General features: G+C 33.8%; 1 protein-coding gene across 5 annotated transcripts in view; it reads left to right on the top strand.

The window, feature by feature from the left end:
• Positions 1-6,777: 6,777 nt before the first annotated feature.
• LOC127844463 (deoxynucleoside triphosphate triphosphohydrolase SAMHD1-like) overlaps positions 6,778-24,822 on the top strand; it is a 44,020-nt gene continuing 25,975 nt past the window's right edge. The window contains exons 1-2 of one of the 5 annotated variants that reach the window (XM_052374705.1): positions 14,753-14,833; positions 20,656-20,778. In XM_052374705.1, the coding sequence (XP_052230665.1) occupies positions 20,702-20,778 (77 nt within the window). In that variant the 5' untranslated portion in view covers positions 14,753-14,833; positions 20,656-20,701. Of the gene's footprint in view, positions 6,875-11,326; positions 11,460-14,710; positions 14,834-20,080; positions 20,779-24,822 lie in introns of those variants that run through there. The other 4 variants (XM_052374704.1, XM_052374706.1, XM_052374708.1 and 1 more) reach the window with 4 other exon arrangements.

Genomic DNA, 24,822 nt, shown 5'->3' on the forward strand with positions numbered 1-24,822 from the left:
TGGTTGATTTATCTTTTGCTGTACAGCAACTTAACCTTTTGTGTACTCACAACCACTCATATATTTTGAAGCTCAGCTGCCAGATAGCTTATCTTGCTTGTTAGGATATTTGTTTAGACCTATTGTGTTGTCAGATTGACTGATTGCAAGTAAATCCATATGCTAGGTCAATTATTCAAGCAGTTATCCAACATATCTAATAGCAAACATCTACCTTCTTCTATGATTTGTAAGATCTTACCAGACTCGCTTCTTGTAAATATATGTCCAAATGTTGCCTTCAACTGTGGTGTGCAATAAAGCCCACATCAACTGGTAATCCATCCACGAATAAATAAATCCACAATGTCGGAAAATGAATATTTACACTTTGGTGAATACACACATCCTTTTCTATTTTATTTTTTAAATGCAACTACACACATTTCATAAAAAATCACCCAATAAGATGCACTTTTCAATATCAAGCTCGTATTAAGAAAAAAAAACAATTAACACGATCACTCACTCCTAACTTGTGCCTGAATAGTAATCTACAATCTTTCGCCACACACTGAGTGCACATGTATTCTTTCAGCTTGCGGAAATCGTGCACATTGTACAAACACAGACTATCCCGTTAACACGCCGCAGTAGCATATACTTCAAGCTTTGTAAAAAGCTTGTCATTTTTCGGTTTGCCCAAGTACGAAGCTCATGTTGCGTAGATCCTTGTACTAGTATGTTACTACGCGATCATTCAATATAAGCTCTACTTTCTGTATCACTTATACAGCCCAAAATATAAATTTATCAAATGAGGTTTTAACATCTCTTTATAACATCAACATGACCATTTTTTTTGTTTATTTTTGTTATTCTTCTCTTCTCATTAATCCTCCTTCCTTCTTTCACTTCTTGCGGGCCGGGCGCACGATAGCTTTTTCCTCATCCAATTATTTCTTGCACTCAGCATTACATGATGTACACTGACATAGGAGTGTACAAGATGAGGATAGGTTTGTTCCACTCACGTACAATGAAAAGTAAAGGACTTCAACAAATGAATATGTTCGAGTTAGTTTGCTGGCTGGCAATCCTTCTTCTTAGAGGAGGCGATGTCCATCCAAATCCTGGACCCGACAGCTCCCTTGATATGTCATCCTCTTCTTCGGGTACATCTTTCTCATCTTCAATAAATGATGCATATGCCCATAATCTTAAAATTGTTCATTACAACGTTCAGAGCTTCCTCGCCAAGAAAGATATTCTGTATGCAGATATCAAAAATTTTGATATTATAGTGCTTACTGAAACTTGGCTCAGCTCAACAGTTGACACTGACGACTTACTTTTCCCTTCTTATCATAAGCCGTTCAGACGGGATAGAAGAAACGATCCCCATGGAGGTATTCTAGTATACATAAAATCCGATCTCTTTGCCATTGAGCGACCTGACCTACAAAATGATGATCTAGAATGTCTATGGGTCGAACTACGTATAAAGGGAAGACGTCTTTTATCTTGCTCTTTCTACAGACCACCAAACTCTTCTCCTTATCTACTAGAATGCATAAACGATTCGATCTCACTAGCCGTTGACACCGGTATTGAGAATATTGTTATCACAGGTGATTTTAATCTTGACATGAATAAACCACAGTGCAGGATCAAAATGGACTCCCTTCTTTTACAGTATAATCTCACACAGATTATTAAAGAACCTACTCATTTTACTGAAACCTCGAATTCCATTCTTGATCTTTTTATAGTAACATCTTCCTTGTAAGTGCTAAAAAGCGGCGTTGAAGAACCCTTTCTTAACCAGCAACTTCGATTTCATTGACCAGTCTACTGCGTCATAAACTTCAATAAAATAGCTGGATCTAATTTTAAACGTAAAATATGGCGATATAAAGATGGGGACTACACTAATCTAAGACAACTTGTGCAGAATTTCGATTGGAACAGTTGTTGTGATAATAATATTGACATATATACTTCAAATTTCATACGTCAACTTATCAGTCTCTGCGAAGCTACAATCCCGAACAAAATATGTACAATAAGAACAGCCGATCCTCCATGGCTACATACTAATATTCGTAAGGAAATCCGACGCCGCAAACGAGCATACAAAAAAGCCAAGGCTACCAATTTAGACCGACACTGGCACATCTTTCGCCAACAACGTAATATTGTTAATAATCTTGTCAGATCAGCGAAAAAAGTGCACTTTGAAAATCTCGCTAAACTTATACGTGAAAATCAACACTCATCAACCGACTTTTGGAAAATAATAAAAAAATTCACAAATAAAAACACCACACAAAACGAGTTGCCTCCATTAATTCATAATGGTACCATATATGAGTCACCCCTTGATAAAGCAAATATTCTTAATTCATTCTTCCAATCTCAATCTACTTTAACTACACCAAGTACGCATATGCACAACCTACATTCCCAAGAGCCAGATTGCCCCGTCTTTGAAGATCTCATTATTTCCCGTCAAGATGTCTTGGATTCCATTAGGGTTATGAAAACGGGAAAGGCATCAGGTCCAGACCAAATAAATAGTCAAGTTCTAAAGCAAATTGCATCTGAGATTTCAGGTCCACTACAAAATCTTTTCAATTTTTCTATTAGTAATGGTAGGGTCCCACGGAGCTGGAAAGAAGCAATTGTTTGTGCACTTCACAAAAAGTCTGATACTCAGGATGTTGAAAATTACAGACCGATCTCCCTTTTAAGTGTTTTAAGTAAATGTCTCGAGAGAATTCTCCACAAATATATTTTTAACCATTTGAGGGCTATTGAATTTATAACCCCATCTCAATCAGGATTCATTCCAAAAGATTCCACTGTGAACCAATTAGTCTCTGTGTATCACTCCTTTTGTAAAGCCCTTGACAAAGGTAAAGAGGTTCGAGCCGTTTTTTGCGACATTTCTAAGGCCTTCGACAGAGTATGGCATGAAGAACTTATCCACAAGCTCCGGCTTAGTGGTATCTCGGGCAATCTTCTATCTTGGTTAAAAGACTACCTACACGAGAGGACCCAGTGTGTTGTAATCTCTGGCTGCCGATCTGACCCATTACCCATAAACGCTGGTGTCCCTCAAGGGTCTATATTAGGGCCCCTCCTCTTTCTCATTTATATAAATGACATAGTACGAGGTATACACTGTCCAATTCGCCTATTTGCAGACGACACCACGCTATATATCATCGTCGACAACCCTGTTGATGCGGCTAATCATCTTAACACTGATCTTGCAAAAATTCATTCCTGGGCTGATAAGTGGTTGGTAACCTTCAATCCATCCAAAACCGAATCCTTAGTTATATCTAGAAAAATCAACCGCCCAATCCATCCCCCTCTCTTTTTCAACGACTGCCAAATCACTGATGTTTCGTCTCACAAGCATCTAGGCTTAACTTTTTCTGATACATGTTCCTGGCATGACCATATTGAATCAGTCAAGAAGAAAGCATGGCAAAGACTCAATTGAAAGCGAACGTTCAAGTTTACGCTCGATAGAAAGTCCCTTCTTTCGATTTACACAACATTTATTAGACCAATTCTTGAATACGCTGATATAGTATGGGATAACATTAATACACAAGATGAAATAGAACTTGAGAAGATTCACCAGGAAGCAGCAAGGATAATCAGCGGGGGAACACGTTTGGCATCCTTGCAAAACCTATACAATGAAACTGCTCTCGAACCATTAAAAAAAAGGAGAACAAAACATAAACTTACCCAATTCTATAAAATGTATAATTCACTAGCACCCCCATACTTGTGCACACTTATCCCCTCTAGCGTGGGAGAAAGATCTGCTTATCCACTTCGTAACTCTAACAACATTCGCAGTATCCAATGCAAATCACAACTTTTTACACGATCTTTCTTACCATCAACTATAAACTTATGGAACAATTTACCGGAATCGGTGAGAACGGCTCCTTCTCTCTCTGCATTCAAAGCAAATCTTAGCAAAGATAAGAAAATAATTCCCCAGCATTTCTACAATGGGGAGCGGACATCTAATATTCTACATGCGCGTTTACGAATGCATTGTAGCAGTTTAAATGAACATTTGTACTCAAAAAACATTGTACAAAGTCCATACTGTCAATGCGGTGCGATTGAAGACACATATCACTTTTTTTTCAATTGTCCCATTTATACAGAAAAAAGAGTTATCCTTTTTAACAATCTGTCTAGATTCTTACCCATAACTTTGCAACTTCTGCTTTTCGGTGTTAAAGACGGCTCATATGAAGTAAATTCATTAATATTCAAACATGTTCAGTCTTTCATCCGAGATAGTCATAGATTCTGAACCATTTCTATCTCAGGAACAAACCATATTCTGCTAACGATGCCCCGTTCCCGCAACTACTTCCTTTCTTACCGCAACTTCTCTTATTCTGAAACTCTACTCTTCCACTGCTATCCCTTTCCTTCTCCACTTATTAGCTCTTATGCTATCTACATTACTCTGTTATACTTTTTGTATTATAAGTTATAGTATTTTTACATTTCTAACCAGTATGCAATTATCTATCACTGTAATATATTGTTCGTAATTTTGACATGTCGTTAAATAGTTGTTATACGTTTGGTTGTTTACACCATTACAGCAGCGCTTCTAACTGACAGAAGAGAGACATAGTATAAGCTTCGAGCTTCCTTCTCAATTCTGTCCAATTGTATTTTACAGCCTTTATGTAAAGCAATACTGCAATTCTACCTGCCTAGCATATTGCTCAAATATAATATGTATGTTTGTATTGTATTGCTTATATGTACTTTCAATGAACTAAATAAATAGTGATTAAACCAAAGAAACCCTAGGTTTATTTTGAAATAACTATACTAGTGACATTTTCCACTGGAGCTCTGTAATACGTTGTACGATACTGTTATGCATTCGTTATTCGGCATGAGCAATCTATTTCGAACCGCTGTTGAGTCTGTACATGTATGTTTTTTTTATGGAAAATGAAATAATTAACTTTGAAATACGTCTATTAGATTTTTCCATTATTTAAAATTGCTGGATACACACTGGAGGTACTGAAGCAGTATGTATTTCAGATATTTATCTTCCAGTATGGAACCTGAAACATGATCCATTTTTCTTGACTTATTCGAAGATGAATAACATATTTCTCTAACTATTTTGAGGTATGTCAAAGAAAGGAATTATGCACATTCTTGTTCATATCCTTACTTAATATTAGTGACCAAACGCCTAAAGATCAGCGGACAAAACATGCACCCATCTTTAAATATTAAAATTATTCAAACTGAGGCCACCGCTTTGGAACTGTCTATGAAAATCAACGGAGGTTTAAACCGGATGAAAGACATTTTCAACCGACCACTAAGCCTTTCGCTTATAAAAATTCTATAACAAGGGTATTCAACTACTGCTCAAGAATAATATGTTGTAGTCATTGAAGCATTAAACCGTTAACGACTCTTAACAACAAAAACAATAAGATTCAAAGCTAATGTAACGACATATGCGGATGATCGCAAACGTAGATTAAGTTCGAAAGACGACTGCTCCATAATTAAGTTTGAATTTTTTTATAATATTCACTTTATTTATATATAAATGTTGAAATGTGTTCCATCGGTATATAAAACAAATTATCGCTATGATGGATTTTATGATTTATTTCTAAATACATCGGGGCAGAAATGCCCATGAGTACACAAAAGTATACAAAAGATGTTCTACACATATCAAAGTCAAGGTCATAATAAAACATGCATATTGTTACACAATTTTATGAAGTACAATATATTCTCTATAAAAAATACAGAGACATCTGAACAAGTGAAATGTTTTACAATCCGATAATATAGCATTTGTTTAATAATAAGTAGTACAGAATAATAAATGTACTGAGGAAAATATAACATAATGTAGATGTTTATTCAGGAAAAGAGGCAATATGCCCATCGTTCCGCATGTAACACAAAGAAATATATAACCGGTTAATGGTGAGATATGTTGCATCATGTTAGATATCTTTTAGATATATGCTGATACATCAGCATGTAGTTTTGATTGTGAAAATACAATAAAAGATAAATAGATAAATAAACGTTTGGAAGCAATGGAAGGAAAAAATAAAATAAAAATAATATAACGTGTATTTGTCTTAGACCAGGGTTATTGGGTCATTTCGGAGAAAAATGTAAGTTCCAGTCTAATGAAATGTAACTAGAGTTTATATATTAAAAAGTGTTAATTTAGATATGAACGATATATTTAGTATATATTTGAAATGGATATAAGATCTAGGTAGCCTTCTTTTTTTTCTTTTTTTTTTATGGGGGGGTGAAATTGTATATTCCTTGTTAGAAAGCCAAAAATATAGAAAAACTCACGTAGGCAAGCCATAATGTTTGATTCCAGGTACATGTACATATCAGGTGCATTTATCAGTAAAAGTTATTTACATATATATTTACATTCATGTTTAACAGTTTACAAAATAACATTTGTTATACACACACACACACACGCATATATATATATATATATATATATATATATATATATATATATATATATATATATATATATATATATATATATATATATATATATATATGTATGTATGTATACAAATATTTGGTATCATATAACATTTTTACAACCTTGGTAATGATATTGGTGCATGTGTATTTTGCGATTGATGTTGGTGTTGTGTAGCCTTTCATATTCAAGCTCATAACGATATTACTATCAGATATATTAACGCGTGCTTCCGTTACACAATCGATTTATAAGTGGAGCAATGTGTCTGGAAATAATCGGATTAACTACCGTCGTGGATACAGTAAAATGGATTTTATCATGGTAAGTCAACGTTGTAAGTGTGGTACAGTTTTACAAGCTTGACAACCTAACCCGAAATCAAAACGTTAGGTTGAGGGAATGTGCATGCGCATGTGCATGCACATGGATAGTCCAAATAATTAGACGTAATCTACCGATTACGTCTAAACGCCTAACGTCGTTTTCCTATAGCAAATTGATTTCAACTTAAACTTCTGTAGCATTCGCTATTTTGACGGCGGGAACCAGGCTCTGCGAGGTGGGAACCAGACTGGACGAGTTTCTTGTGGGTAGTAAATTCTAGTTGTGGCTACGGCGCGTTTTCCCGGGGTTTCTCGTGAGGAGAGCATATTCGAGCTGTGTTAGCGAGGTAAGGAGGACGCCATTGTCGCTCCAGAGTTTTCCAGCCCTTTCCAGCCTTTATAACAGTTGGTAAGTCCCCTATACGGTGGTAAACACAGGGATCGTTAAGTAAAAAATACTCTATTATACTATATACATATATACAAGGGATACAACTGTCAAATTTCCTGCACAACATCATGGTCTGAACAATAGCAAAAAAATCGCTTCCAAAAGCAATAATTACACCAAAAAAACTGTATAACAACAGCTCAGACATTTATCTATCAGATAATAACTATGTTTATAGCAGTAAAAGTGTTCGTAGTAGTGTTTGAAACGAAAGTTTCATAAAAAACGGTAAAATTTTCGATATGCGACACAGGTGTGCACACCCACTTTGACACATTTTGTTTCATAATTTAATAATTACAGAGAAGTTGAGCAAATTTTACCTTGTTTTATTATCCATAGACACTTTATTAATCAAAGTAGACACCTTCCATAATTGCATATAACTGCATATATGTAAAACACCGTAAATATTAAATTTGTTTACATTTCTACTATCTTCAAGGATTTGTATGCAATTTGTAAGGTAATGTTACGTGGAACGTGAATGGCTGGATTTATTACTGCAGTGGAATTTCAACCAATCAAATCGCATGTTAGAAATACATGTGAACTATCCAAAATGAAAGTAAAACATTGTCATTGTGAAATTAAAGTAGATTGATATGAATTTCTAGCAAAATATGCTCACTAAATAGTAATTATGTTCTATTTTACTATGAAAAAAACTATCCAAGGATTATGTACCAGCAAAAGAGCTTTATAACAAAGGAATACGAAAATTACTTCTAGAATTCTCAGTTTTCAGCTGTGCACACCTGTGTCCAAGTAAGGATTTTTGAGCATTTTGAATGAAACTTTCTCTCTTAGTTCAATGAAAAGCTTGTACTTTATTGCCAAGTGAATTATTTTCTGAAATATAAATGTCTTGGCTGTTGTAATACAGTTTAATTGGTGTATTTATTGCGTTTGGAAGCAAATTTTTCGCTATTGTTTACACCATGGTTGTGTGCAGGAATTTTCACAGTTGTATCCCTTATATATATATGTAGTATAATAGAATATTTTTACTTAACGGTCCCTATGGTGGTAAAAGGTGGCCCAATACCTTACTATTCGACCATACTTCAGTTTTTCTCGTTAAATCTAATACATAAAATTATCATTAATTAGACATTAATGTGAGCGATTACCTCTTAAATGTGTAAAAAATGTGCTTTTAAACCACTTTTGTACATTTTAAGTATAAACATACACAACACACGAAGTGTGTTTGTCGTTTATAGAATTACAATGAATTATCTTGAACGAAATTATTTTTTGAATAGGTTACACATAACCAATTGTTGGTGTACAACAAACCACATCACTTGATAGCTTTCTGTACTCTTTAATTAAATGAAACATATATGTGTGTGTTAAAACTACCAGTTGTATGCATCATTAGTTGTTGCGCAACGTTATGAAATGTATTCTTTAATAAAAATGTGTTTGACAACAAACACGGATTAATACTTAAAGGGATCTTTTCACGTTTTGATAAATTGACAAAATTGAAAACAGTTGTTTCAGATTCGCACATTTTCGTTTTAGTTATGATTTTTGTGAGGAAACAGTAATATTGAACATTTACCATGGTCTAATATAGCCATTATACGCATCTTTTGGCGATTTAAAAACCTGAAAATTATAAAGCGTTGCAACGCGAAACGATTGAATAATTTGGAGAATTCTATTTTTGTTCTTTTAATTTTGTGAAACTACGAAGATTGCTTATATAAAGTTTAAAATAGGTCGCTTACACATACTTGGCAGGATGGCCGAGCGGTCTAATTGGTTTTTACTCCAGGACTCCGGGGGTCACTGGTTCGAGCCCTGATGCGGGCTACTTTTTTTCCCTTTTTTAAATTTTATTCTTGATTGTTTACTGGAGCTTTTTAGATCCAATGTTTATATTTATCAATATAAAGCATTTAATGACAAACTTCAAAACACGCCAAAAATCTGTGAAAAGGCCCCTTTAATAAAACATTTTTTTTAAAGAATATATGGTAGGTGTTTATTTCGATCTAATACGCCATATGAGGCCCAAAATATTTTCATAAGAAATCAACAAAAAGAAAACAAAAATGCAGAAATACGCACCAGCCCTATGCTCACACGCACACACTCACAAGTAAACAAAACATACATTAAAGTACATGAACAAAATTTAAATCATGAATAAAGGTGGAGAAGCTCATTATGAGTGAGACATAATAATCATCGAAACAAAATACTGATAATCGAATAGTTCATTAAAAGCGAAAAAAGTCTCCGACACTGTATTAATGGACATACACTATACTTAAATCCTTTAGATAATTTACCCTTTCTCGTTCTTTCAACCAATTTAACTCTTGTGCATACTCCTTACTCTAAATGCAAATATTATCTTGGTTTGGGGATTTCAATGTTATTTCTGTGATCACGGAGTCTAAGTGCAAGACTTAAAAAAGTATGTTGTTTCGCTTGCGGTTGTTAAAGCCAAAACGGGGCTTCCCAGCTGGCACAGCTGCTGATATTCGGATCTGAATACTTAAACTTATTGAGACCTTATTCTTAACCGTTGCGCGTTTTACGATATCGGATTTTAGGCGGGAATACAACTCAGTAAAACTATTCAATTTCTTATACAACATTGAGAATATTAACAGTTATTGAAATTAACAATATCAGCGACATCTTTTTAAAGACCAAACACCTTTTCAAGTATCGAATTTAACATGTCAATAAAATATATTAATACCAAAAAAGGTTTCATTTAATATTGTTCACATTAAACCTTTAAATGAAAGTGTCGCTTTAACTATTTTCCGCGAATCGTTTGCTAAAAACAGTTAACAAAAAGGGCTACACGTTCTAATTCTTAATGAAATACAAAAATAAGTATAACATAATTAATAACGTCCATAAACACACACGGCAAGATCAAAGTTTTAATGGAAAACTAATATTACATTCCACGTAAATTATTATTTTCGTCTAAATCGAATACTATATATAGAGAAACAATGTATTTATAACTGACCAATGAGGTAACATTATGCAACTTTCAATTTACACAGTGCTATATGGCAACAATATGGAATTTGAACAGTGGTAGTGTTTTAAGGTCTGGACTATCATTACTTGTAAGTTTGTATAAACATTCTTCTAATGCAATTAGTAAAATAATGTTTATATTTTATGTTTAATAATTTATTGCATGATTATTCTGTGCTGTTATATGAATTTGATGCCGTTAAAGCTTCCGACATGAATTCATGTCGGAACAATGCTATTGCAAAATAACGTTAAACGATATAAGGTCGATGTAAATCGACCTCATATTTATAGGAGTAGCACATGGAGGTTTCGGCGAAACCCCAGTTCGGCGAATTGGTTATAAATAGTAGGTGTTAAACTTCCAAATGCGCATGTGTAAAGTTGACCAACTTTTATTTAATAAGTGTGTAAGTCTGCTCATGACTCATGTTAGTCAGGTAATCTAATTCAAGGAATTAGGTTACTAAACATGATAGAACTATATGAATTATATCAGAATATACTAATGATACAATTGAGTGGCATGATATGTGATGGCCAATTCATCATGCTAACAATTTTTGAAGATTTAAAAGTTACACATATAGACAATTTAGAGCACACATTTATCGATTGTTATTTGTTATGTGGTACACAAATGCATTGTATTTGCGTTCACAAATAAGTAAACCTTACAAATTATGCACATTTTGTAATTTTTAGTAACAACATAGAATAAAATAGCATGGTATATGATGAACAACTGTTATAAACTTAGATACATACATGTACACGTACATAAAAATGAGCAATATACATATACTGGCTTACATGTTAATAAAATATGATGTTAACTAATGACGTTTATTTGATTCTTATGTTTGCAATACACCTTTTAAACATAATTGTGTGTTATGTTGTATCTATTTGTAATACCAGTGTATTTTTGTCTATTTCAGGTACCACTACTGTTTATTGACACAAATTGTTTTTCTACTAATTTGGTTAAAAAATAGTGGTGTGTGATTTCATCGGTGTTGTAATAAGAGGCTGAGAAAACATAGAAAAGATGGATTGCCATTTTACACATTGAAAGGTTTGACAGGTTTGACAGGCTCGCATGGTTGTGAGTATGATTATATATACATGTATATATATTTTTATTTATTTTTTTAGTTAAAAGCATGATATGTGTTAGGTGAGCGTGTGAGAGGTATGTATTTTTACTACTGTTTAATTATTCATAATATGTATAGTATGTATTTCTCAATTCGAAAGCTTTTTTAACAAAACTTGCAAGGTTTCTATTTATTTTACTATTATTGCACTGAAAAAGTTCGGTACGTTTGGTCTGACATAGTAATATTTGTTAATGTATGTTTTTCTTAATTCAGTGTAAAGTTGGCATTCCAATAAAAAATGGAATTCGTCCTCTAACTTATGACATTTACAACATGTTCTATTTTCGCGTGGAGTAGGTATTGGTTTTTTCCATCTACCAGCTTCTATTTCTAAAGTATGTGCAGACATTCTTAATCTTGATAATGCAATCCTACAACTGTCTATATTAACCTGGTATAAATATGGATGTAACTTAAAAATAGAATACATAGTATATGAACTAGATCTTGTTGACTCGTTTAATTCATTAATCCAATTTTGTAAAAATACATCTCTGATTCTTTCTTTAAACGCGAGAAGAAACATATCTATGTCCCCAACACCTTGATATATCCACGCATGGGAAAAACCAATAGATTGTAATAAAATCTTAACATTATATGCCCATGACTTGGTATCATTATTGTTTTCTACATTTTCTGTCATGGTATTATATACTATTTTTGCATATTTAATTGGTTCCATTTGTAATATTTTACACCAGTATTTTATAACATTTATATAAAATTTATTTTTCAATGGGGTTCTGCCCAGTTCCCCGAAATTATTTTGTGTTTGAGACCTTACACCGAGTAGTTCTTTGCAAAATTTTTAATGTATTCTTTCTATTTGTATGATATTTTTGTTTAGCCCCCAAACCTCTGATCCGTAACTTAAGACTGGTGCAATTAATTTGTCGAACAAATCTAACTTGTGACTTATTGACATTGTGGGAAATCTTGTAAAACAACTTTTTAACTTAAAAAATAACTTTCATAGCTTGGCCTGTCATTGAAATAAACGTACCATTAAAAGAGCCCCCCGTTGTAAAGACAATCCCAAGATAAGTAAAATGTTGAACAATTTCTATTTTTTTCTCCATATATGTAAAAATAACTTTTTATCTTAGTGTACCTTTTCTAAAAATCATAATCTTAGTCTTATCAGTATTTACACACAGCTTCCATTTTTCACAGTAAGCTTCTAACAAGTGTAATCCGTTTTGAAGTCCAGTTTCAGTCTCTGATAGCAGTACGATATCATCTGCATATAACAGCAAAAATAATTTTAAGGTACCTATATCTAGCCCTCTGAAGTCATGTGATATAAAATATTCTTCAATGTTGTTAAGGTACATTGAAAATAAAAATGGTGAGAGCGATTAATTTCCTCTTCACTTATGGGACTATTCAGTTCATCGAACATCACCTGTAGTTCTCCGTTTAAATATCTTTCATTGAAGTATAAAATATCTTCGTCTGGTTGAAAAAACACAGATTGGGGATCATTTACAAATTTAAAATATTCAAAAAAATGTTGAGTACTTATCGGACACTTATCTTGCACAACGGTTCCTTCAATAGTTTCCAGTACGTTTTAGCATTTTAAAGTTTTGACTTTTCTAATTTTTGAGTTTCATTTTCATCAAAAGCACATTTTTTCTTTCTAATTGTGTTCTTATAAGTATTCCTTGCCTGTACCATTTCCTGCCTTGTTTCTATATTCGGGTGATTCCTATATATATTAAGACATTTATAATATTTTGATTAAGCATCGTTACAATCTTTATCAAAGTATAATTTGTTTTCGATATTTTTAAATTGTTTAGTTTTATTTATGTTTAATTGTTTTCTAAAAAAAGGACTACAAACACTTTCTACAATATCACAAAATGATTGGAGATTACAATCCAAATCACAACTACTATTAGATAATTCAATAGTTTCTGTAAGTTCATCAAATTTCCTAGAAATGTTTTCATCTGAGAGAGCATACAAATATGCATCTTTCTTATTGGAATCCCATTTATATTTGTAAGGTACACATTTTTCATTATTATCAACAACAATGGCATTTTCATCATCATCAACAGCATTTATGCTAAAAGTTATTACACAAAGATCAGAAACAATGTTAGGGTCTTGTACTTCAAAAGTATTCACATGTTTAAAAAAAGTCGGTTTACATAATACATAATCAACAACACTACACCCTTGAGTACTTACAAATGTGAATTTTCCAATATTGCTATCAAGACCACATCTCCCATTTAATATTCTCAATCCTGTTGATTTACAAAAATCTCATAAATTCGTGCCATGTTCATTAACACGTTTATCCTGGCTTATTCTTGGTAATTCGACATCAAAAGCATATCCATCAGGTAAGATATTTGATACAAAAGAATTTTCATTTTCAACATAATCGGCTTTCCCCCCTACTCTTGCATTTAGATCTCCAGTAACAATTAAATGTAAGTCTTTTCCATACATTGATTCAAATTTAATCATATCGTCAGTAATTATTTCAAAGATTATTTTCGCTTAGTAAAAATCTGCTACTCCCATGAGGGACATTATGTGTAAGACATAGTAAAATATCTCTTTCTAGATTGAACAAATTCCCCTTTATTTTTATCCATATAATGCAATCATCAGAATTTTTTACAAAGTCAACATGCCTCTTTAAAGAATCATGTATGTAAACAATAACACTGCCGCTGCTCCGTTTTGATCCTACTCGCTTGTCTCTATTTAATATAAATGAGTGAAAGTTTGGAACATCGTAATTGTAAAAATCATTTAGCCATGTTTCCGTAAATAGCAAAATTTTGTGAGACTTAAACAGTCTTTGCATTTCTTCATCGTCAAATTTGTTATAGGTTTTACCCACAAGTCCTTGAACGTTCAGTAAGCACATCCTGACCTCGTTTATACCCTCCCCGCATTCCTGATGCACGCTAAAACACTTCCACTCAAATGAGTCACCTTGTATTGATTTATAACTGTTGAGTCATGCCAATAATACCCCGCGTAATTTCTTAAAGTCAATACAGCTTACATTGCTGAACATACACAATCAACATTCCGTTGAGGTTTAAAGGCATAACTCAATATTCGAGTGATAAACTTATGTGCAAGTGAAGTAGTTTCAATTTTCTTCGCTTAGTTGAGCTAAAATTAAAAAAAACTTACAGCTATCAATATGCCCCTTTAGCCAATGTCTATGATACTAGTCAATAAGCGCATGTGCAGGTATGGATTGTTGTTTTATTATTGGGTAATCATTATATCGACTGGAGGTATACCATAGAGACGCTCTGTAACTGTGCAATCAAAGGTAACTGTTTTTCTATCTTAATCGTTTTTGAAGAACGCTTGTTTTTTTTTTATTTCATATACCGTGTGAATTAATATAATGTTATGTGACAATAGCTTAATGTTTGGGTATTTCGAAAGAAAAGAGTCGATATACGTATGTTAATCTTGGTTTGCATGTATTCTGTAATGATAGGTCGTTTAACTATTGATCAATGATCACGTGATCGCCTCGAATGTTCCTAACTCTAAACTCACGTCATTCTTTAGCTGCAATGATTAACAAATACAGAATGTATATGTATAAATCATTGGTCTTTATTATCCCCACGCTTTTCGGAGAAAAAGTGGGGATATTGTGGTTATCTCCGTTTGTCCGTCCTGGCCACTATCTCCTCATACACTATAAGCACTAGAACCTTGAAACTTACACACATGGTAGCTATGGGCATATGTGAGACCCTGCACTATTTGGAATTTTGATCTGACCCCTTGGTCAGAAGTTATGGGGTGGGTCCGGGTCAGAGATTTTCACTCATTTTTTATGTTTTTTTACATTAGCTTCTTCATAGCTTTGGGATTTAGGTCCATTTATCAGCAAAATCTTGCAAACTTGTAAGCAAGCAACGAACTTTCCATGAATGTACCTTAATATGTGCTCTTTCCAAAAAACCCGTTAGCCACCAAAAAAACAACAACATGGTGGCCATTTGTTTCCAAAATGGCGGCCGCATAATTTTTTATACAATTTTTCTTGAAAATCAAGGTATTCGCACTCGGAGACAAATGAAAACAAACATTATTTAGGTTGTTTTGATGTTAATAATGTTTAAAAGATACAATTTATTCTTCTTTGACATTTAGATGTGAAATATTGTACATTTGTATCGAAATTGTGGCAATTTGCACAATAATTGTGAACCACATATGTAGGTATATATCACAATAAAGTTATCATAACGGTAATATGAAGACAATACACACACATGTATGACACGCATAAACAACTGTTTTAAAACATGTTGAATACATAAATATATATAGCATTTAAAAAGAAAACTATTTTACACCCAGGGGTGCGCTTATTATGGACTTATTGGTATTACGTATTACGTGTCTGTTAAATCGTATAACACGTGCTTTTAATTGAATACTATTTCTTACATACAAATGGACTAGCGCTATTACTATAAGTGATCATAGCCATGAAATAGTGCGTCGACAAATACCTACCAAATACCGTCATATCCTTTACACTGTTAAACAGAGGTTTGGTAACTGGATATTCCCTTTTAATTGAAAACTAGGATGTTATGATGTTTAATTACACGCAAGGCGCCTTGTTGTCTACAGAACACCTGCGTTCGATATAAAGCAACCATGACATGTATCATTCTCCTTTACAATTGCTTATATACAAAAGCCCATTAACACATCTGAATTGTTTGTTACATGTAAACGTAACGACAGTAACTCATCATATTATTCGCATTCGACATATCGTTTTCCTCTTTCGTATAATATATTCAACAGAGAAAAGTTGATAACTTATATGATTTAAAAAGAGAATTCTGTCTGTGTAGATGCAGTAAGTCATACCCCGTACATGTAATCAATATGGTTTTGCCTTTAGCCTGCAGAGGCTTTCAGCGATGAGAGTTACGTCAACAAGATACAAGAAGGTTGTCTTCAGCTCGAGAAGCTTTAGTTTCATCTTGTTTCTATTTATGACAATATGAATATTGTTTTATTTGCACGCTTAATCTCTTAAATTGGGTTATGTATTTCACATACATTCAATACTTAGTGTAATATATTCAGAATATGTAAATTCAATGACATGAAACATAATATTATGTATATGTAAATACCCTTTCCATTCATCAGAACAATGATTGTGGGGAAATAATGTAATAACTTGCTTAAAATTTGCTATAAAGAATACACATTGCAAGGGAATACTTAAAAAAGGAAGAGCTTTCCCCAACCTGTATTGTGACCATGAACATGGGACTTTGGTCTTTCATGTAATACTCTATTATGTTTCACCTTGATATTGCCCCCTTCTGCAATTTCTATTAAAACATTCTTCTGCTCTGTTCAGAGGGTTATCATAACACTAAAATTGTCCATACCAGCGTATAAAATAAGATAACATATAGCTATCATGCCACACTGAACCATTGAGACTTAACAGATTGATGAAATGACTCAGATAGAGTGGGAAAGAGCGCTAAGGTACATAATCATTTGAAACATCGTCATGACTGAAATTAAATAACAAGTCAAGGAGTTGCATCCGTTTAATTATGTGTATCATGTTGCATTACGTGTCACCAAACATCCATATATTAACAGTATCAATGTATAACTTTACCTGTTGTGTTTTTTATTCCGTAATCTAGAAGTGATAAATGTAATAAGAGCAGGATGTGCGTAAAAGGATTTCAAAAAACCAACTGCACCTGTATGGCTGTAGCAATATTACTGACTAATACTGTGACATCTCAAATGTTAACTATTCAGCAGGATACATATTTGCCACAGCAAAGAATTGTTTTCCGACTCAATCAATTAGATGTTTTCATGGTTAATGTTCCATTTTTGAATGACAACATTCCTAAGAGACATATACTTTTCAATTAGTTCACTATGCGAGTTATTCAACTTACGTAAGCTTTCACTAAGTTATACATTAAAAAAAGCAAGCATATTTTTTCACGAACTACGCAAAAGGTTAACAAGGATTTTCAAAAAATACAATTAATTGATTTCAAAATATAATGTAAGCTGAAAATCGCTATTGGTTAGCAGAATTTCGTATTCGTCATTTCATAGTGACGTTTCAAAACGGTTATGTAAATGTAGGTATGCCAAATTGTTGTTAAAGAAAGTTATTTATCAAAAGAATATTACTCGGCTATGCTTAATTATACCTGTGTATTAGTATTTTGTATGGTTTGTGTGTTTGTTTTGTAGGAGTTTTGGTCACATTCAATTTCCTACCATTAGTCAATAATATGTTTATTCAAGCTGAGTAAAAACTTTATTTGACTCATACAATCTTTTGCAGTAACAGCTTAAACAACTTCTTTTAATAATTACTTTGTTCGACACTATGTTAACTGCTGTTACACACGGGTATGTAAAACTTATAATATGAAAACCGATTCAGAAACTATTATTTGTATGTTTCATTAGACCATACTGACACATACAATACCGGGTGTGTTCCGTATGATCATCTGATTAGCAAAGAAATTTAGGAAATTTCGATCGTTCGTTCGTGTGTTTGTCGGGTAAGGTTCATGTTTTTAATGTAAACTTACGTAAACCTTTCTTAAGTATTAAAATAGTACACCATTGAAAATGTATTGCATACAAACATTATGTAGAAGCTAGCGTACTCTAACCGATTGTAAAAATGTGTTCGTGTGTGTTTATTAGTAAAACAATGTGTCCTATGTGGTGTTGTACGGAAATATATGCACACAAATGTAAGCATTCGGTACTTTAATTATATAGCGTTTATTGTCTCATATACTAATACTTATTTCTAAACTACCAAAATACTACTAGTTTAAGATAAATCCAACTTGGACATATAAAATTGAGACCGGAAATGGCTGCCATCTTGAAAACAAATCGACGCCATCTTCTATCTTCTGGTGGCTCAAAGGTTTTATTAAAAACGCACATCAAACTGAGTTTGCATACCAAATTGCATGTTTCCTTACTGATTTTCTAGATTATTTTCTATAATTATGTAAGCTGCCCAACTTGTTCACATAAATTGAGACCAGAAATGGTGACCATCTTGTAACTGGACGCCATCCTGAATTTTTGACTAACTAAAGGATTTTATCAAAAGTGTGTATCAAACTTAGTGTTTATACCAAATGTCATGCTAAATTGAAGATTTGCACAATTTTTACGCACAGTTGCTTAAGATATACCCAACATGGCTGTAAAGATTGAATCGGAAATGGCGGCCATATTGAAAATGGCCGCCATTTTGAATTTTTGGGTGGCTTACTATCAAAAGTAAATATCAAACTGAGTGTTAATGCAAAATTTCATGCTTGCTTACAGATTTGCAAGATTTTTATGATAATTCTCCTAGCTATCATTTCTACACCGATTTACTTCAAATTGATATTGAACATCTCTTATGACAATACGGTCAATCTCAACTATACATGGCCCATTACCAATCCTGGGGCACCCGCCCACATAGACCACGCCCACCCAAAATTTCCTTTTACTATAATTTATGTATAATTTATTCATTTCTACACCGATTTACTTCTAATTGATACTGAACTTCTCTTATGGCAATACGGTCAATCTCAAATATGCATGGCCCCATTACCAACCCTGGTGCGCCCCGCAAACATAGACTACACCAACCAAAAATTGCCTTTTACTATAATTTCTTCATTTCTACATCGTTTAACTTCAAATTGATACTGAACCTCTCTTATGACAATACGGTAAATCTCAACTATACATGGCCCCATTACTAACTCTGGGGCGCCCCGCCCACATAGACCACACCCACCCAAAATTGCCTTTTATTATAATTTCTTCATTTCTACACTGATTCGCTTCAAAGTGATACTGAACTTCTCTTATGACAATATGGTTAATCTCATTTATGCATGGCCCCATTACCAACCCTGGGGCGCCCCTGGGTCAGGGTCAAACATGCGGCGTGGGGATACGCGCCGGCCTCTGCATCGCCATTTCTAGTTTACTTATGGTTTGATTTTATAATCCAATAAGTGTGTGCGAGGGAGTGTTAAGCGAGAATAATACTGTAAAAAGAGACGAATAGTGTAACGCTTTATTTCTCGCAGTTCTTTCAATAAATAATGCGCATAATGCACGCGTGGTTATTATAAATTCACATGTGTATATTATCTACCCTCGAAACTTCGGTTAAAAGGGACTGTCAACCGCGATTGACGAAAAAAGAAACGTTCTAAATTACCGTATTTTTTTACAATGATTAGTTGATACTGATTAAAATATCACGACTTGTATATTACATTACTTGAAAAAAGTTGTTCAGTTTTCATATTTTCAGTATATTTGGTAATACATTTTACTGGATATATCTAACAGGTAACTACAAGTTAACTATAAATAATGCAAGTAGATTGATCATCGTCGTCACTCGGTCAGCAGCTGGAGCGTGCGCGTCACGACCGAGGCGAGAGTCGCCCGCAGAAGATTCTCTCACAGGTCTGTACATATTTCCTTATAGAGGGGAACTTCTGCGGGTGGCTCTGCTAATCCAGCTGAGTCCGCCACGCTCGAGCCGGACGTCTTCTACACTGCTGGTTTCGCTGTCTTCTCCAAGATGCAGCGGACTTGTCACCCGCTGTTTATCGTCGAAAATTCGCTGATCCGGACCTGCCAGTAGTCCCGTCTGAAGAGGGACGGGAACAGTGGGACAGCGGGATCACCAGTGTGGAGGATATACGGGGCGGACCTGGGACTGTGCGTACCTGGGGCAACCTGGATATTGTGCGGAGGGACCCCAGAACATCGAGGGGTTGGCCTTATAAACGGACCTCGGGGCGGCAGTTCTCAGTACGCTCAATGCACTTGGGAAACCGTCTCGGGGATGAAGACGACGGCCGGTGACGACGAGAGTGGCCTTGGCAGAGCTGCGTTCAGACATGAATTTGTCTTGAAATTGTCTACTACCAGTGCACATAAAGGTCTCATTGGCCACCGTGCACTTGTCTATTTTTGGATCAAAATTATATCTTTGGCGAATACCCAGGCAGCCGGAGTAAATTTGACCTACTTTGGCTCATTTTTTTTCCTTGAAAGGTCACAGGGGCAGGTCCAGCCAAAATGACTCCGTGAAGGGGCGCGTATGGACCTGAAAATAAACTCGGAACAACAACATCAACATCGTCACGTAGTAAACCCAGGAATGCAAATAGTGCACGCGTAAGGAATTGTATATATTTTATATATAAAATGATCAATGTACTAGCGTTATTTATAGTGTGTATATCGTTATGTCACCTATTTTCGCGATGTACTTTCGATTTCACAGCGCGAAATTTTATTACCGAATATACTGAAAATATCAACCTTTTTTCAAGTAATGTTATATACCAGTCGTGATATTTCAATCAATAAAAACTAATACTGGTAAAAAAAAATCAGTATTTAAAAACTTCTTTTTTCGTCAATCGCGGTTGACAGACCCTTTAAAACGTTTGCCTGAAGACACTTAGTGATTAGAAATGTTCAGTAAATACACAGCTTAATTGATCATAAGAACATGTAATTTGAACCAACCAGAAAACAAAACAGTTGATGTTTAACCGTTTAAAAAAGAACTGAATTAGTAGTTATCTTACTGAAGGTGTGCACATTTTGTATTTGCATGTAAGACGATCGAGTGTTTGCTAACTTTTTCCGAAATAAATTAACAAATATATCACTGCTACGTTTATAAAATTTTTCTGTGTTCGAACAGGATTTGTTTGTCTGCCCAATAGGACGCCCTCAATTTGTAATCTATGTGACGATACACGTTTATTTGAAACGCTCGATCAATTGACACGTCTAGACAAATGTTATATTCAGGTATGGTTGATAATTCAAATCAAGCGAAATGATTTGCCTGCTAGGATTTTATGTATCTCATTCCAGTTCTTCATCAACCTTTCGGTGAATCTTTGCCTAGCAGGTGATATACCAAATAAATCATTTAACAAAACAAAAAACAAACATAAAAACTTCCTACTTATCCAAGAGATCTTTCGATAAGTAATATGTCTGATATTCAATAAAATACTCAATAAAATAGTTACATATAGTCAAATAATCATTTGTTCTTTTTTTCATAATAATTTTTCGTTGGCTATTTCATTAAATTGATCGATAACCCCCTATTATTTGCTTGCGCATATTGTACCTGAGCTTTTCAAGTGATTTTTCATTGACGAGGCCCCACACGTTATTCCATAGGTAAGAACTAGAGTTATAACTTAAAATGTCAAACATATCGAGCGAAGTAGTACTTATGTAGATCGTTGTGGCTTAAGCTTCGAATACCAGCATTCAAAAGAATGTGTTCATTCCGCAGGTGATATGAATACTTAAAAATACAAAGCATGATGTGCCTTTCGATAATCTGGCCTTTGTTTGAATAGGTCTTGATTACATCGGTAAAGATGTCAAGTATCGCATGGTTTGTAATCTGTTAACAATGTTATCCGTTGATCAAATAAGAAGGAAACAAATAGCTTTATCATAATGATATAAATGTCAACAATCAGTATTGTTTTGCTGCACTGACAAGACGTTTTTAACGATACGATATTCATACTGCCATGGGAAATTCATACTCGAAAATTGATCGGAAAAATATGCACATCCATCATGGTAGTGTATTGTAGCGAAGACACAAAATACTATATTACAACAGGTATGCCATTTGAATAGATCTTGTCATGAAATTTACACCTTAATTGAAATTGTATGACTTTTGATCTTTGTACTGTTTCTATAGAAATAACGAGATAAAGGATAAGCAATAAGAAATCACCAAGAGTGCTTTTTTTTATTCAATGCATACTTTTTAGAACATTTCTTTATACACAAGCAGTTGCACATATTGATACACATTTTGGGATTAAGCGCATACTAAATTATGCAACTAAAAACTGTGTCTTTAATAGAACTTTATTCCGGATATGTCAATCCTTTAGCCAACTTAGTTTCTCATATAGGCATGTAGAACACAAAAACATTGCGCGTGTGTGTTGTTTATATTTAGATGCTCGTGCCTTATTCAGTGGCAAATGCTCCGATTTTCCATATGAATTGTTCAAATTTATATGACGTCCGTATAGTCTAGTAGGAACGGGAGTTTAGGGTGCATGATTGGAAAATTTTTTTATTCTGATCATGTTCTACATTGTCTGGGGTCAAATAAATTGTTTGTTCCCACGAACATTAGTGTGTCCACGAGTCAAAATCTAAGATGGCCGCCAAGATTGCCGCACAGAAACCTAGAAAGTACCGTGTTTTCACAAATGACAATGCCCAATTAAAGCGATTGATAGCATATTCTTCTTATTAAACAAATACTTATTTGGTGAAATATAAACATTTAATGAAACAAAACAAAAAATGAATACATGAAAAATGGGTACACAAAACATGTTTTTGCATATGACATGCTTTAATTTGTACCAGAAAAGCAGTTTAAATATATTTATCACCCTAGCTACATTCCTACAAAACTATGATACTTAGGAATATAATAATATTATATTTAATGTGAATACGATCCATATTTGTGATATATAAGACGATATAAGTGGGTGAGTTAATTGACCAAAATGAGGAAAAAATATCTAAATGTGCATGTTGATATATTTTTCGAGACGTACTAGCCCTTTAAACGTGTTTTGTTTATGTATGCGGATCTGTTTTGATACTCATAAGTGCATGCACATTGTTTTTAAGCATAAAATACTATTCTCCTACTGACACTAGTGAAAATAAAGAGAAAAAAAGATCATTTAACAACGAAAGGCATTAACATCTCTCACATTGAGAACAAGTAGTATCAGGGGCTCACGGGGCATTATTGGAAGCTTTTATTTAAATATGCTGTTGATGTTATACATTGTGATAAGTTATATATTATGTTTGTTCCCACGAAATTTTTTGTTTCATGGAGTCTAAATCCAGGATGTCCGCCCAGAAACCTGTAAAATACTGGGTTTTCACAAGTGGCATAAACAGCATATAGTTTCCAAAGTTTTGGTAAACCTTTCAATTTAAGTAATTTATAATATATTATGTTTTTAAAACAAATACGTTTTCAACCACGTTTTCCGAAGGAAAAAACTGGTTATAAGATTGGTGAATGTCGGCGGGCAAGCGGGCAGCGGGCGGCCGGTCGTGCGAAAGAAGCTTGTCCGGGCCATAATTATGTCGTTCATTGTGATATTTTAAAATAATTTGGTACATTTGTTCACCATCATTGGACGGTGTGTCATGTGAAAGAATTACGTCGATATCTACAACGTCAAGGTCACACTTTGAGTTCAAAGGTCAAAAATGGCCATAAATGATCTTGACCGGGCCCAAACTATGTCATTTATTGTGAGATTTTAAAATTACACAGAACATTTGTTAACAATCATTGGACGGTGTTCCTGCGAAATAATTACTTTGATATCTCCAATGTCAAGGTCGCCACGACTAAAAGAATTGAATTTGACACAAGGGTGTAACTAGAAACAATCAGTAACAATGCAAATTTTGAATTGTCTCCCTTTATCAGACTTTTTTTTATATTGAAAACCTTGTTTTGTGAAAGTTTTGTCCCTTGTTTAATGAATTATATTACGTTTAATGAAAAACAGAAATAATAAATACACGAATGATCGGTACAAAAAACTAGTTATTTTCTATCTAGGATGTTTCAATTTGTACCTGAATAGCAGTTTAGACATAATTATCATACAAGCTCCATTTATAATCAGCAAAGAGACTTAGGAATATTATTTTATATTATGTTATGTTAATATGATCCATGATTGTGATGTATAAAAGAAGTAAAAATGGTGGGTAAATAGTGGAAAAAAATGCGTAATGTGTATGTTGATATATTTGAAGATATACTAGACAGTTTTGACTTGTTATGTTCATCTATACGGATTTGTATTGCTACTGATAAGTGCATGTACAGTGCATGTACTTAGAATATACAGTTCACTTACTCATTACAGAATTGTTCATAATACAAGGAAAGCATGATCATATATGCATATACGCATACAAATTTTCACATTGAGCACATAACACACATTGTTCTGTTATAAGATACTACTCAAGTTGTCAAATACAAACATACTTATTTTTTAACATAAGTATTTTTTTACAAAAGGTCAATATTAAATTTTTGCCAACCATGATGTCGAAGTTGGTTAAAGGGATGTCTTCTGATAGCATGAACCAATG

Source organism: Dreissena polymorpha, chromosome 9, assembly GCF_020536995.1.
Source record: "Dreissena polymorpha isolate Duluth1 chromosome 9, UMN_Dpol_1.0, whole genome shotgun sequence".
Classification (NCBI taxonomy): domain Eukaryota; kingdom Metazoa; phylum Mollusca; class Bivalvia; order Myida; family Dreissenidae; genus Dreissena; species Dreissena polymorpha.